This window comes from Periplaneta americana, chromosome 16 (assembly GCF_040183065.1).
Source record: "Periplaneta americana isolate PAMFEO1 chromosome 16, P.americana_PAMFEO1_priV1, whole genome shotgun sequence".
NCBI lineage: Eukaryota > Metazoa > Arthropoda > Insecta > Blattodea > Blattidae > Periplaneta > Periplaneta americana.
In genome coordinates, this window is record NC_091132.1 from 178,658,638 (window position 1) to 178,675,129 (window position 16,492).

At 34.9% G+C, this 16,492-nt stretch overlaps 1 protein-coding gene across 1 annotated transcript; it reads left to right on the forward strand.

Annotated features, from left to right (window-relative positions):
- Positions 1-914: 914 nt before the first annotated feature.
- On the forward strand, positions 915-15,195 carry LOC138692082 (zinc finger protein 112-like). The gene is made up of 5 exons (XM_069815003.1): positions 915-1,130; positions 1,866-2,198; positions 4,821-4,949; positions 9,350-9,487; positions 13,453-15,195. Exons 3-5 carry the CDS (start codon positions 4,854-4,856, stop codon positions 14,428-14,430), a joined length of 1,212 nt encoding a protein of 403 aa, XP_069671104.1. The 5' UTR covers positions 915-1,130; positions 1,866-2,198; positions 4,821-4,853; the 3' UTR covers positions 14,431-15,195.
- Positions 15,196-16,492: the final 1,297 nt, after the last annotated feature.

The window sequence follows — 16,492 nt, forward strand, 5'->3', positions numbered from 1 at the left end:
TTTTATCTTTAATTTTGTTCATACCAATTTTTAAAAAGTCCTCCTTTTTTGAGCAATGACCTCTTATTTTAGATTCCATGTCCTCCTACAGAATATCTTCTCATGGTAACGTAACTGTGAGCAGTATGGGATGAAGATAAATGCAAACAAGACGAAGACCATGATTGTCGGAAGAAAAATTATAAAAGGTAAATTTGCGAATTCTAATTGAGGCAATACACCAAGTGGACTTCATATACCTGGGATGTATTACAAGCAGTAACATGACCTGCAGCCAGGAAGTCAAAAAGTAGGATAGAAATGGCAAAGGAAGGTTCTTTTAATAGAAAAAGGAGCATCTTCTGTGGACCTCTAGACAAAGAACTACCAGTAACCCTTAACTGACATGTCCATTATTTCTCTCGTAACTGACTTGATGCGGTCTGTGAGAACCCACTGGTTATATATTATTATAATAAAAATAAATCGGTATTGCTAGATCACTACACTCCAATTGGACGGTAGATAGAAAAGTTCTAGACCATAAAATTCGTAAAATGGAGGGGGTGAAAGGATGACGGTGGTCTGTGAGACCCCTTCATGTCTCTTAAGGGCTAGGAAGAGACTAGTGAAATGCTTTGTGTGGATGGAAAATATAGACACATGCAAATTGTATAAAAAAATTATGTACTCTGTGGCAATAACAGCGCAATTCGTACTACTTTTAAAATAAGGTCTCTACTCTAAAGTGAAAGTGTCCTGTTATGATACGTTATTAGTTTTAACTTTGCAATATTTTATGCTGTACATGCGGTACAAGCCACTATGCACTCGCTAAGCCTTTTATTTATTTCGTTGAATAGTCAATAGATTTCGTAGTATTTTTCGATAAATGTCCGTGGTCACGGCTCACTTGATCATACTAGAATCGTCCATTGGAATCGTCTATTCCGCATTCCAAACGGGGAAGTAATACTTGTTTTGGTGTGGTTCATTTTCATTTTAATATTTTATTGAAGTACTGTGAATATTGTCAGTTTTTGATTGCGCTAATTTGACAACATTTGTAGAAATGACAGTTACAAAGCTTGTACGTAATTAATAGCAATCAATTGTGTCGGAATTTCTTTTCGTTAGGCTACCACATTAAGGTAAATGTATCTAAGTACTTGAGTTCTAGTGGAGTCATACGTATCGTATAGAAAATTAATAAATAAAAAGACAGGAAATTAAAGCAATTGTAAAGAATTGCCATTCATGTGGCAAATTTCATATTTGGGTTTTGAACATAACTCATTCTTTTAAGTTAGAATAGCAGAATATTGTTTATTTGAAGGTTACTTGCAATGATCTCATAAAAATTGGAAATTGATATGAAATGATTCCACATTCAGTAAAGAATTCGGTTTATGTTGATAGCAAAGCTTGGATCAAAGTCAGTGTCTAGCTCTTGTGAATTCCGATCACATATATCGTACATCTGTTGTTGTAGAAAAGTTATAAAATGGATTCTAATTTCGAGATTCGATAATTTTCTCTGTATCCTAAGAAGCTCTTTGGACGGCATAAAAAGATTAATAGGCTCACATTTGGAATCTAGGACCTATATTAAAAACCAAGACACGTTTAGTACTAGGCCTAATCAAAACATTTATAATGTCAATACAAGACAAATTAAACCTTCATATACTCTCTCTATCCTTTGTTATGTCTCCAATACTCTGCCTAAGTGTATTAGAACTGTGATTGGCCAAATGGAAAGATTAGGAAGAATTAATCAAATTTCTATATACTCCATACGCCAGACCTAACTTAAGAGCCTATTTATGCTTGTATATTGCATTAATCTCCATCCTATGTATTGTATAACTTTTGACTTGTTGCAGATCGTGAAGCTGCAATGCTCATATAATATCTGTAGAATAATATATACGAAGTGATAATAAAACTGTTCACAGTTACCACACACTTTTATCTCTCCAGCGAAAATCACGAGTAAAAACTGAAACGTAATAAGTTATAAGATCATTTGTGTTGTATAAAAACGAATATTGAATGAGTAGCCTATCAAGTTCAAGATTAAATTATAAAAACATTAAATTTGAGAACACACTCTACATACAATTTAATTGATGTGGAAGTGTGATTGGTATCATAAAATGCACCACTTCAGTTATATTCCAACTTGTGATAAAATTTCTGAGATTTCTACGAATAAGGTAAGTATCACGATCATTTTATTGTCCTATATGTGTACGAGTACAAAGACAAAAGACGAATGGCTATTCTATCATAATGTTTATTTAGAAGCAAATGTACTTAATTTTTAACGGAGAAAATTAATTTTGAAGTATTGTCTTCATACACATATCAAATTAATCAGCTTGAGATTCTTTAATTGAAACATTGGGCCGAATAACGATCTATGTTGCAATCTGCTAACTGTGCAGGAGGTACAAAAATGTTACATCGTAATTTCGCTTATAAATTTACTATCAGACGGGCAACATAGACCGTTATTCCATCAATATGTTTTGTACACAAAGTGAAGTATACGATTTATATTATTGAAAGCCATATTCCACATCATAGATGTTTGTAACATTTTTAACTCCACAGAAATGATATTGGAGAATACAGACAATAAACAGTTTTATACAAACAGAATAGTATGATATATATAAAATCAGTAAAAAGGTTAAATTATGAACAAAATGATTATGACATTTATTTTTAAATGTTATATATTAATATGAATTAACACCATGTAATTTATTAAAGTTACAGTCAATGTCATGTTATAACATACAATATTGATCAAATAATGACACCGTTATTAGAAAATAACTGCAGTATTGAACTGTAGGGACACCATTAAATTAATGAAAGTTGTAACAATAACAAATAAAGAAAATTAAATGTAACAGTTGAGAAATTGTGAGGGGATGGAATTTGAATCCCTGTCCCGAGTATTCAGTATTCATCCCAAAAGATGACTTCTCTGTTAAGTATAAATTTTATTAATAATGACAATAATAATCACAGTTTTTAAATGGTGAGATGTAAGAGAGTAATACATTTTAAACAGCTCCTTTTGTGACATCAAGCTGTGAGCATATACTGTATCTTTACAAGAATGTCCACAAATCTGTTCCTGAAACGAAATAACTTGATAAAAATTCTAAGATAAACTATAGTGGCAAAGCAAGATAGACGAACTAAAACTAGGTCAAGTGTAAATTAAAATACAACTAATTAAATATTGCAGAAATAACAGATAGGAGCTTACATTACTTGGGGATTCTTTCGTACTAACTTGCGACTTTGTTTTCCTTGTTGTATACTCAAGACCACTATCTCAGCGACTTTCGTGACACATCTTTCCACTTATTAATATTGATTTTTCAGATTCTTTTTTTTTTTTAACTTATTTAGTCAGTCAATATCTGCTGTAGAAATCATCATTGTCTTGCAGTCGTCCATTTTACGCAATAGATCAACTGATACCTGATACACAGAGTTCAAGTACCCAGTATGCTTAAAGACAACAAACTTCCGTGCAATAACTCCCGATATGATGTAAACAATTGAATATGCTAGAAGTGACTAGTGAATAGATCGTTGTTCCAACCAAGAAATTGATGGTTGTAACTTGTATAGAAGCACCTCTGATACAGATATTGGAAAACAATTTTTGTGACAGCTATGTAAGATTATACAGGGCATTATTCCATTAAAAACTCGATTTTTAAAAATTGTAACATAGACCATTATTCGGCCCAACGCATGACATCACAAAATGGACGTCGTAAAAGAATGAAAATAAATAAAACTACAAAAACACAATAATTACACACAATTTCACGATATACCGTCTGGAACAGAATCCATTCACTCTTATTGAAAATTAAGTATCATCAACACAAAATCAAATTCCGGCGACGCTAATATAACATCAACACAATCCGATAGGTGAATTTTGGGATTATCCCCACACTATACATAGGAATGAAAACGCAGTTAAATCACTGAATTCACAGTATTCGGTTTCACGTCACTAAGATATTCCTCAACTAACGCATTAAATTTGTCACATATCTCGACCTCATGTCACTTAGCTACTTAGTTATCCCCTCATTTAATCTTTGTAACTCACAACCGTAGTCCTTGTACAAATTTGAAACACAAATTAAATATAAATATAAACAAACAACGAATAGATCCACATACACGCCCAATATACACAAATACCAAGTAAAATACCTGGCACGTCCATGTTCATCATATGACTTCAGAATTGGAGTCAGAAACCCAATGTTCACTCCTTCACTTATCTCCACTCGGACCAGCAACGGAATCCATAACTGACAAAAATTACACATGTGCAGATCGATTATTTAGTCATGACAGTTCAGCGACGCGAAAGTGGGGAAGTAATAGGAGTAGTGGAGAGAGCTCCGAGGTAGAAAGAAGGGCGAGTGGTCGGTAAAGGAATCCAGTACAACTTAATTGTACTAGAAACATTCCGCTCTACCACATGCATGACATTCAAGCGCTTCGAAGACAAGCGAGTTACTAACCCAAACACCCCTTGGCGTAACTAAATGGACTCGCCTGTCCCAGGCGCACATCTCCGGTGACTGTCAGCACTAAATAATCGTACTGTACCAACCTAAGCACCAGAATCCACAGCCATATAAATGAACTGATACACCAACCATCATTATAAAATGTTCAGTACATCCCGGCAAACAAAAATGCTACCAACTTAGGCATCAGTTGCATTTAATTATATTGCAGTCTCTGTGAATAAGCCACTTTCATCAGCTTACATTTTGCAGATAATTGTCAACACTTAGATGTCTGCTTGAGTTATGATGGATGAGATCAAGAAGGAAACCAACGTTGACCCATTGTCTATAGAATCAAGAAGTATCGCTGATATAGATGAGAAGAAACCCGTATCTGAGGTAAATTGAAATTCAGTGTCTAATTTCAACATGCGCCGTTTATGGCAGAGTCTTTCCAACTTCGCATACATTTATTACAAAGAAACTATTTCACATATAACTGTGTCATCTGTCGGAAAGAATGACAAACTCGTAGATGCGCATCTACAGCTCTGTGTTTTGCAGATGAGTCTACTTTCCACAGCTCCTGGAAAATGAACTGGCACATAGTGCAGATATGAAGTTCAAAAAGTCCGTATTTCGTTTGAGAATATGAGAGGGATAGTCCTAAATTAAATATCTGGTGCGGCCTGATGTTTGACGAAGTCAGTGATTCCGTTTTTGCCAGCATTTAATAACATCTGATATTTACCTGTATTTGATTCAAGGCTATTTGCCACCTCAACTCAATGACTTGCAACCCATGTTGATTTTCCAGTAAGACGAGCATCACCGCATTGGGAATTACTCGTTCTTGAGTTCCTGGATGAGACTTCCTGAGAGGTGGATTGGGCTCGACGGTCCGATGCCGTGGCCACCACGATCGCCAGACATAACTCCCCATACTGTGGGGTTACGTCAAAGAGTGTATTCAACATTTGTACCTGATTTGGACACATTGTTAATGTCAACCAAGAAATTCTACACATGGCTTAAAATTGAGTATCCCTTAGACTTTTGCGGTTGGCAAAGGGTGTACATTTGGAAGTATGTTGACATTGAAACACAACTTCATGAGTTTGTCTTTTTTTTTTTTTTGTTTGCTGCAAACCATACAGATGTAACTAGTAGTTTCTTTGTAATGAACTTTTGTAATTTGATGATGAATTTATGGCCACTCTACAATTTGACATTAAGTTATAAAATATCTCCAGTTTGTATTTACCTTACTTACAGTATATAGTCTATGAAATTTGAAATCTAGATATGTTTGGCCTGTTTCCCGTCATGCCACTATATGCTCCTTTTTTTACTATTGCATAATATTTCAAATCGTGATAGAGTTTTAAATCATCTCCAATGAAAATTATTTTATGCTCGACCATGCCGAAATGTAGTAATTATACACCTGGTAGCAGCCCTTTAATGGACCTCATTAAAGTACATCTATTCATTAAAGTTCAGGTTTTCCACCAATCACAAACACCATTGTAGTAATATGAAAGCGCAAGTATCGATTATTCTCGGATATGCAATCGAAATGGAACTATAAAAATTGGAGATTTATCCTTCGAAGAGGTGGAAAAATTCAAATATCTTGGAGCAACAGTAACAAACATAAATGACACTCGGGAGGAAATTAAACGCAGAATAAATATGGGAAATGCCTGTTATTATTCGGTTGAGAAGCTTTTGTCATCTAGTCTTCTGTCAAAAAATCTGAAAGTTAGAGTTTATAAAACAGTTATATTACCAGTTGTTCTGTATGGTTGTGAAACTTGGACTCTCACTTTGAGAGAGGAACAGAGATTAAGGGTGTTTAAGAATAAGGTTCTTAGGAAAATATTTGGGGCTAAGAGGGATGTAGTTACAGGAGAATGGAGAAAGTTACACAACACAGAGCTGCACGCATTGTATACTTCACCTAACATAATTAGGACCATAAAATCCAGAGATTTGAGATGGGCAGGACATGTAGCACGTATGGGAGAATCCAGAAATGCATATAGAGTGTTAGTTGTGAGGCCGGAGGGCAAAAGACCTTTGGGGAGGCCGAGACGTAGATGGGCAGATAATATTAAAATGGATATGAGGGAGGTAGGATATGATGGTAGAGACTGGATTAATCTTGCTCAGGATAGGGACCAATGGCGGGCTTATGTGAGGGCAGCAGTGAACCTCCGGGTTCCTTAAAAGCCAGTAAGTAAGTATGCAATTGAAAGACAACTAGCTAAACGTAACGGAGGCTGGAAATCCAATACTTTCGCAGAAGGTTATGTTCTCTTACTATATTATTTAGCGTTAATTTTAAATAATATTCAAATAAATTAAAATTGTCATCTCGTTTTTCAATGTCTAAATCAATTTAAAGGTTATATCAAGATTAATGTTCATTTTACTCTCTAGATTATATCAAGGTCAATGACATTTGTACCTCGGAAAAAACCAATACTTTCGCATCTGCGGACATCTCATAATTTACGAGAATTGCTCAAGGTCAATTCCGCTCTCCAGTCAGATAAGACTAATATGGATACTTATGAATAATTTCAAGTTAGAAATATGGTCGAGCATAAAAAGTCGTATGAAACTTGCCTATAATGATAATTAAGACGCACGTATGAAATTTATGAAACTCGTTTGCGCTCGTTTCATAAACAAACGTACTCGCGTCGTAATTACTACCATTATAGGCTCGTTGCATAATGTACTATTCATAAATGGTGTTAACTACTTGATGTATTCTATATTTTAATTAATATTGTATCTAAGAAATGGAAGTTGATCTTTACTACAAGTCACTCAACGCATGTCTAGCTTTCAAATACATAATTGTGACAAGGCATATACAGGGTATTTCGAAAGTATAGGTACAAAATGGAGTGGTGACTGGAGGATAACGAAAGAAGACAAAAAGTTCTAATAAACATAGTGATCGAGTTTTGGATTTGTCCACATGAACATTACGACAGGAATAATTTTTACAATGAGAATAATGTAATCAGTTTCCGCTTTTAAGAAAAAAACGATTTAATAAATATCCCTCTTTTAAGAAATAGTTTTCAAGTGGATTTAGTGATAGTGAAGCCAGAAATATCCACTTGACTTTGAATAATAAAGAGTACTGGCCTATCTAGTGGCGTATCTCAATCAATAGTAATGCTGCACCATGTGCCACCATAATTTTCCATTATTCTTTAGGCCCGTAACACACTTGCAGAGTTTTCGCCAGCGAGAAATGTGTTTGGAGAAAATTAAAAAACTGATAACAAGGATCCAAATGGACGTCCACACACTGGAAGACATTCTCGTTCGAGGCAAAAACCTCGCGCGAGTTTCTCGCTGGGATAGGCAGCTCAGCGAATTTTCTTGACACATTTATCAAAGATGTTTGACATTTATACTGTTTATTACGATTGAGTGTAGAAAAAGATATCACAGGTGGCGATGAATTGTATTGTTTTTATTTGAAAATGAGGAAAGATGGCTGATAATTGCAGTCAGAAACTTATCGAACTTGTACGATGTCACCTGTAGGCCTATTTATATGATACACGGGATGAAAGCTATAAAAACACGAAACTTAAAGAAGAAATCTGGAGACAAATATCAGATTATCTGAAAATAAATAGGGCTGTATTTTATTTTGATGAGGTTTAATAGTATTGATTAAACATTTGAAATAATGTATCTATATGTCTTAACAGTTTACGTAATTTTAATCAGAATATTGCAAAGAACCCTCTATCATATCATGAATGGCAAAAAACTGAGGTCCATTCAACCTGAAATAACGCCTAAACGTATCATCATTCAAATCGAAACCAGTGTCCAAAACTCGCCCTTATTTTCGTAAGATACAATGTGATTTTCAGATATTTCTGGCTTTAATTTTAGGCCTACTTTTTCTTTTCATTAACAAAATATGTTCATGTAACTGCATTTCCTCATCATCTGAATACTCAGATTCAACATAGCGTTCGTACGTAATTTGTAAAGTATGACACTTATAGGTTATATATTTAAGTACGACAATATACGTAAATACATAACCTATAATATTTTCCCCAACGAGTGATTACTATAATCAGAAAATGCTTTCTGCATGAAGGCAGTGCATAGATGATCATAGTGAGGTGTGATCTGTGATAGCGAGAACTCGCCAAGTGTGTGGAGGAAGGCTCTTCGCCTTTTTCTCGCAACACATTTCTCGCTAGCTAAAACTCTTCAAGTGTGTTACAGGCCTTATGATCTTGCTTCGCATTGCTTTCGCAGAGTGCTTGCTCTGCTTCCTTTTTTCTCGCTAGCTGTGTGAATTTTGTTTCCAGGATTTTTCTTTTGTTAGTTTATGCTGTTTATGCAAGTTTATAATGGCGACTAAGTGGAAGACATTAATTATCGGACAGTAAGTGAAAATAATAAGGGATGTCGAGGCTAATTCTCAAATAACACTATCGCATATGGCAAAAAAGAAGCATGGGTTACCAATTACTTCATTATAGGAAATAATGAAGAAAAAAATATATTTTCAGTGCCTAATTTCAGTGTAGTTCGGGTTTAACCAAATGGAAAAATATTTGTGCTTCCCCACTTGCAGTGTAAATAAATAAATACATACATACAAGAGCGATGCAAACGTGAATACGAACATTAAATTATGTCATATGAAGAAATTGTACTTTGTATATGGCATGTTAAGTCACTGACGGATAAATAATAAATCCACTTAATTATAAGCATTATGTATCTCTTTTCTGCAGGAAGGCAGTTTATCCGATCTCCACGTAAAGGCAGAAAAGGCAGAATGCGTGGACGACAGCTATAACCTCACATCAGAGATCAAAATCGAGGAAACTCTAGAGCCATCGCAGTTTGTTGCGGTAAACTGTAAAACTGAGGTAAGTGGGACCCATAGGATGCACTGGATTTTCTCCTTTCAGTACTGAGCTTCTTTCCAAACTACTATACCCACATGGGCTTTAGCATAAAGGTATTAATATTTTCTACGTAAAACTATTTATTTCTTCATTTCAATATAACCTAATTTAATATTTGTACTGTACTTAAAGTTTACCTACAATTCTTAAGGTACCGGTACTTGTAAGAATTAGTGTGAAGATATATACCTTTGGGTCACAGTTATTTTGATTTTATTGTTTTCTTCTTATAACCTGACTTCTTATTACGAATTCACATTAATAAAATGTCCCTTGACTAACTGTTTTTTATATTTACATTTCAGTAGTTATAACGTACCTTAGGTTAGATTATCTCAGTTTTGTCACTTAATCTGTTGCCAACGTTCATAATATTGTGATGTAGGAAGAAAGTAATGCTTTTTGTTTTACTTCGATATTTAACGACGTTGTATCAACTACGAGGTTATTTAGCGTTGATAGGATTGGTGATTGGGAGATGGTATTTGGCGAGATGAGGCCGAGGAGTCGCCATAGATTACCTGATATTTGCCTTACGGTTGAGGAAAACCTTGGAAAAAACCCAACCAGGTAATTAGCCCAAGCGGGAATCGAACCCGCGCCCGAACGCAACTCCAGATCGGCAGGCAAGCGCCTTAGCCAAGAGAACTATGCCAGTGGCCAGAAGAAAGTAATGCAAGTGTAATGCTACTGCTTGTTTCGTCTGCTTTTTTTTGCTGATGAATAAACTGGAATAGTTTAGCAACTTGAAATAAAAAATTTTACAGCTTTAAAAATTAGATTTAGCATTTTATCGCACTTTAAGTGTTAAAATTTAGCATTTTGTGGCGTTTCTGGATGGAACATTTTTTAATGGAAAGTTTTGTGACGAGAATATTGTGCGAAATGGAAATATAGAAATTGGAAATTTATCTTTTGAAGAGGTGGAGAAGTTCAAATATCTTGGAGCAACAGTAACAAATATAAATGATACTAGGGAGGAAATTAAACACAGAATAAATTTGGGAAATGCCTGTTATTATTCGCTTGAGAAGCTTTTATCATGCAGTCTGCTGTCAAAAAATCTGAAAGTTAGAATTTATAAAACAGTTATATTACCGGTTGTTCTTTATGGTTGTGAAATTTGGATTCTCACTTTGAGAGAGGAACATAGGTTAAGGGTGTTTGAGAATAAGGTGCTTAGGAAAATATTTGGATCTAAGAGGGATGAAGTTACAGGAGAATGGAGAAAGTTACACAACACAGAACTGCACGCATTGTATTCTTCACCGGACATAATTAGGAACATTAAATCCAGACGTTTGAGATGGGCAGGGCATGTAGCATGTATGGGCGAATCCAGAAATGCATATAGAGTGTTAGTTGGGATGCCGGAGGGGAAAAGACCTTTATTGAGGCCGAGACGTAGATGGGATGATAATATTATATTGGATTTGAGAGAGGTGGGATATGATGATAGAGTCTGGATTAATCTTGCTTAGGATAGGGACCGATGGCGGGCTTATGTGAGGGCGGCAATGAACCTCCGGGTTCCTTAAAAGCCAGTAAGTAAGTAAGTTTTGTGGTAGACATTTATTGTCATCAGTGTGTTAACAGGTGCATTTTCTAGATTTTCCAGCTAGACTTGTTTAATGTTTTTTTAAATTTCGGTTGGTTATTTAACGACGCTGTATCAACTACGAGGTTATTTAGCGTCGGTGAGATTGGTGATAGCGAGATGGTAGTTGGCGAGATGAGGCCGAAATTTCGCCATATATTACCTGGCATTCACCTTACAGGTGGGGAAAATCTCGGAAAAACCCAAGCTATATAAGAAATGATATTCTATGAGGAACTTTTTTGTGTTTTGGTGGGGGGAGGAGAAATCAGAATCTAATGGCCACGCTATGCACAGATTCTTGATTCAAGGAGGGTGAGCGAAATATTGTATCTTCTTGTGTTTTGCCCATGATGGGATGATATAAATTTATTTTGATATTTATGGTAGAAATTCAAAATAATATACAGTATATATAAATTTCCTTGATATTCAAAACATTAAATTCTTTAGATCTCAGATGAGTAGAATAATCAAATTTTGTTGTTAAACTTATTTTAATATAATTATTTTATCTACTAATATTAATGAGCGAATGGTACTCTGTGATAATCTCACTCATCTTATAATTCCAATGATAATAATTAGAATAACATGGTCGTTGATACAGTAATGTAATACCGGATGAGAACACAATAACATCATGACTGCTTTCAGACGTGGACATTTGTAAGAAATGTTATATCTGACAAGGAGAGGACACGCTCTGTATATCACCGAATTAAATCAGATTTTGTGACATGAACGTTCGAGACACACTGTTTAAAGTCATACCTGGTATGGGTGGCCAATGACCCCTCGTTTTGGAAATATTGGCTATTGTTTATGACATACTTCCGTTAGGTGCCTAATTTGGAAGCATTAGACTGTGTAAGGGCGTAGCTCATATGGTTGGATGCTGAGTTGTCATCCATGGCAACCCGAGTTCGAATCTTAATATCTTCTCATTTTTTAAAGCTTGATATTGTTATTATTATTATTATTATTATTATTATTATTATTATTATTTTAATTCACTTTCAGTTGTCAGTTCTTATATTCAAAGCCATGTTGAAATATGCGTGGTATGCATCAAAATTGATAAACAAACGAGAAGTGTTTGTGAATGTGAAGGATATCTGTTTCGCAGCAGAAGTGCGGAAAAATGTGTGTGACTGTGGACAACCTTCTTTCATTTGCTGTGCATGGTGCAGGAAATATGTATGTTCTGTGCGTTTTTATGACATCATAATGAATCGGGTACAAAATGAAGTGGAATAGCTGCTACAGAAATAGAAAAGACGCCAGTGACACATCTTACCTTCCTACGTGAGCAGTATTTCATTGTTTATCCTTTACAATACAATGTTAGTTAATTAGTAATTTGTTTAAAACATGATGAACCATTCAATACATTGAGAAATATGATATAGGTATGTAAATAGATAACTGTGATCACAATATTAATCATTATTAACAGAAAAAAATATAGAACCAGTTAAGATTCGAACTCACGTTGCCTGGATAACAACTCAGCATCCAACCACATGGACTACGCTGGTACACAGGCAAATGCATCCCTATTAGGCACCTAACGGAAGTATGTCACAAACAATAGCCAATATCTAAATCGTGTTTATTTATCACTTAACGCCAATATGTATTCCACTGTGTTGTTGTTTTTTAGTATTAATCTATTTTTGTGTACATTTTATTCAATTGTCGGTTTCTGATTTAATTATGTATGCCCTACTTAATTATAATCTAATATTAATATGTATACTAATGTGTTTATTTTTATTTTTACTGTGTACATTTTTCTTCTTTTATTGAATTATTGGCTTCTGTTTTTATGTGATTCGCATTTGATTCTAACAAATTAATATGTATTTCACTATGTTTATTTTTATTTTATGAGGTAAATTTTATGTAACTACCTCTTTTGATCTCATTATGTAATCAGTATGTAATTACTTAATTCTGATGAAGTTTTATGATCAACTGTGTAAGCAAGTTTTAATCCTGGTTGAGTGTAAGAGAAGGCCTTAAGGCCTTAACTCTGCCAGGTTAAATAAAGCCATTATTATTATTATTATTATTATTATTATTATTATTATTATTATTATTATTGTTAATATTTTCAAAACGAGGGGTCATTGGCCACCCATACCATTTATGACTTTAAACATTTCGTCTTGTACTTTCATCTCACACAATTTTATTCCATTCAGTGATATACAGATCGTGTCCTCTCCTTGCGAGTTTGAAACATTTTTAGTTTCGGTGTCCACCCTAGAAAGTTTTCCTGCTACTGCTGCGCCATTTCTTTTACATATGTCCCTTTTTCCAGGAAGAATCTTGTGAAGTGAGTACACTGGAAGAAGAAGCGAGGGATCTCAATATTCACACACACGCCGATAAAGGCGAGAAGATCTTCAAATGCAATATTTGTAAAAAAACTTTTTCGGGGTCTTCTTATCTAAAGATACATGCACGCAAACACACAGGCGAGAAACCGTTTAAATGCGACATCTGTAAAAAGAGTTTCTCGCAGTATTCTAACCTAAGAACTCATTCTCGGCGCGTACATTCAGGTGAGAGACCATTCAAATGTGAGATATGTGCAATGTGCTTTTCTTCTTCGGGACATTTAAAAAGACATGAACTAGTTCACACGGGTGACAAGCCATTCAAGTGCGCGTTTTGTGGGAAATGTTTCGCTAGTTCTTCAAACCGAAATGTCCATGCTCGTCAACATACAGGTGAAAAGCCATTTACATGTAATACCTGTGGAGTCTCTTTTTATTCTTCGGGAACTCTCAATAGACATGCACGAGTGCATACGGGGGAGAAACCGTTCAAGTGTAATATCTGTCAAAAGTCTTTCTCGCGTTCTTCGTATTTAAAAATACACGCACGCCAACATATTGAAGAGAGGATTTTATCCGAAGGCCGTGGGAAGCGGCTTTCTCAGCTGGGGCATTTGAAAAAATCTCATGGCCCCCACCACACAAGTAAAAAAACATTTAAGTGCGACGTTTGTGGTAAATGTTTCTCTCTTTCGTCATCTTTAATTATACATAAACGAGCGCACGTGGTCCACAATCCATTGAAATGCGATGTTTGTGGAAAATATTTCTCGAGTTCTTCACAACTAAATGTACATGCACGTAAACATACAGGCGGGACAAAGTTTAAATGCAGAGTCTGTGAAAAAAGTTTTTCGCAATATTCAACGCTGAAAATTAATGTGCGTGTAACTACAGGCAAAAAACCGTTACGCTGTGATATTTGTGAAAAGTGCTCTTCTACTTTCGGAATATTTTAATCATACCAGGATGCATACCGACGAAAAGCCGTTCAATTTCGTTTTCAAGAGTTTCTGCAATAGAAATTCATTCTCACCAACATAGCAGGAAAAAATAACACTTAAATCGAATGTGTATATACACAAAGGATTTTCTTCTTCACCCTTTAGTACAATAAGCACTCGGGCGTACTTGCTAAAAGCCATTCAAGTGCTACGTCTTGCATTTTCTATACGTAACTACGCGTTCAAGCTAGCGATAACGCATTGAAGTCCTGGGTTCGTGGCTAGTGTTTCCTTGCAACGGAATGTGTCGAACTTCATCTTTATCTACATTGGGCAAGAAATCAGACAGATGTTAGAGCTCTGGTCTCTAATATTTTGATGACCTGCACAATTGTATTCTGACCACCGTTGTTAACAAGTCTCATTAAGGTTGGCAACAATGAAGTGAAATTTTTGAAATGAGGGTGATTTTCTCTTCATAACAACGGATTAAAATAAATACTTTACGTTCTTACATTTTGCATTAATGTTACATACAAGAGAATTTTATTGACATATTGATTGCAAAAATAACATGAAGTGTTCCAAAATCTATTTGTATTCACACAATATCTTGCATATTTATATTTGTTCTTCAGTTATATGTATTTCAGTAATTCCAATAGTGATTTATTTATTTAATAATTAGTAATATAAAAAACATGTTTTCTCTACTCCTGATGTGTTGATTAATGAGAAATGATGGCTCTAACGAATTAAAATGTGTTAGTACTTTCGGAATTATTGATTATTAAATTATGCAGTTAAAACTAAATATACCTTTCTGATAATTTGCTAATAAATTTTCTTTCTCTACTGTTCGATCATCCATCTTCCATAGGCGTAAATATGTCTCTCAATAACCGCGCCATATTGGGTTTTACTGTATGAGAAAGCAACACTGTTTATAAAGATTTTACTAAACAACACCAAGTGTTTCTTCAACAAATGTTGTAGTTAAAAAAGGCACGCACCTTACAGCTGGGCATTCTGTTTGATAGTGAAGCCTGAAGTGGTTCTGCAAGTTGTTCTAAAGTTTGAAGTGTTATATCAGATAATGTTAAGCAAGACGTAGAAGGCATTAAAAAAAGTGACGGTGGTGTAGTATCCCAGACAAATCTTAAGAGCTTTATTTTAAAAGGCGATATAATCAAAACCGAAATCATTTCGACTCTGCCGGTATTTTAGAAGAAAATATCTTTCAATTCGTGCCAAAATATAAACAACATTTTTTTAAATAATTGATTAAATGGAGATCTTAATCGTGTTAGTTGTGTAAGCATGTGCGGCTTACAGCTGTTTCGGTATTTCTTCACACCATCCTCAGAGCCTACTAGATCTCGGCGTCATCTCGAACTCCGCTGCCTGTTGTATGGGTGCGTTAGATTGTTGAAAAGTGTTGAAATGTGGTGTCAAATAGTGTGTGTGTTCTGAAATTGATCTGTGTGTTGAGGATTTGTTCAGGATGTGTTTTAGTGTGTCTGTATATTTCATATTGTTCTAGTGTGTTTAGTTTTTGGTTCTTGGGTTGTATGTGTAGGATTTTCATGTCTGTATTTATGTTATTGTATATGTGGTTAGTATTAGTTGTGTGTTCGGCATATGTAGATGCATTGTGTCCTCTGGTTATTGCTTTAATATGTTCTTTGTATCGAGTTTGGAATGATCTGCCTGTCTGTCCAATGTAGAAACTGTTGCAACTATTGCATGCGAGTTTGTATACGCCTGTGTGGTTGTATTTATTTGTTTGTGTGTTGAGATGTCTTTATAGTATCTTTTCTGTTCTGTATGGTGTGTTGTATTTCTGTTTTCTGAATGAGAATGCGATCTTGTGTATGTTTTTGTTTACGTATGTTAGTGTGATGTATTTCTTGTGTTTGTTGAGTTTTTGTTTTGTCTTCCTTATGATGTTGTCTATTATGTTTGGGTTGTAACCATTTTCTTGTGCTATGTATTTGATTGTGTTCACTTCTTCATTGTAGTGTTGTTGGCTCGTGGATATGTTGAGTAATCTGTGTACCATTGTCCTCAACTCAAC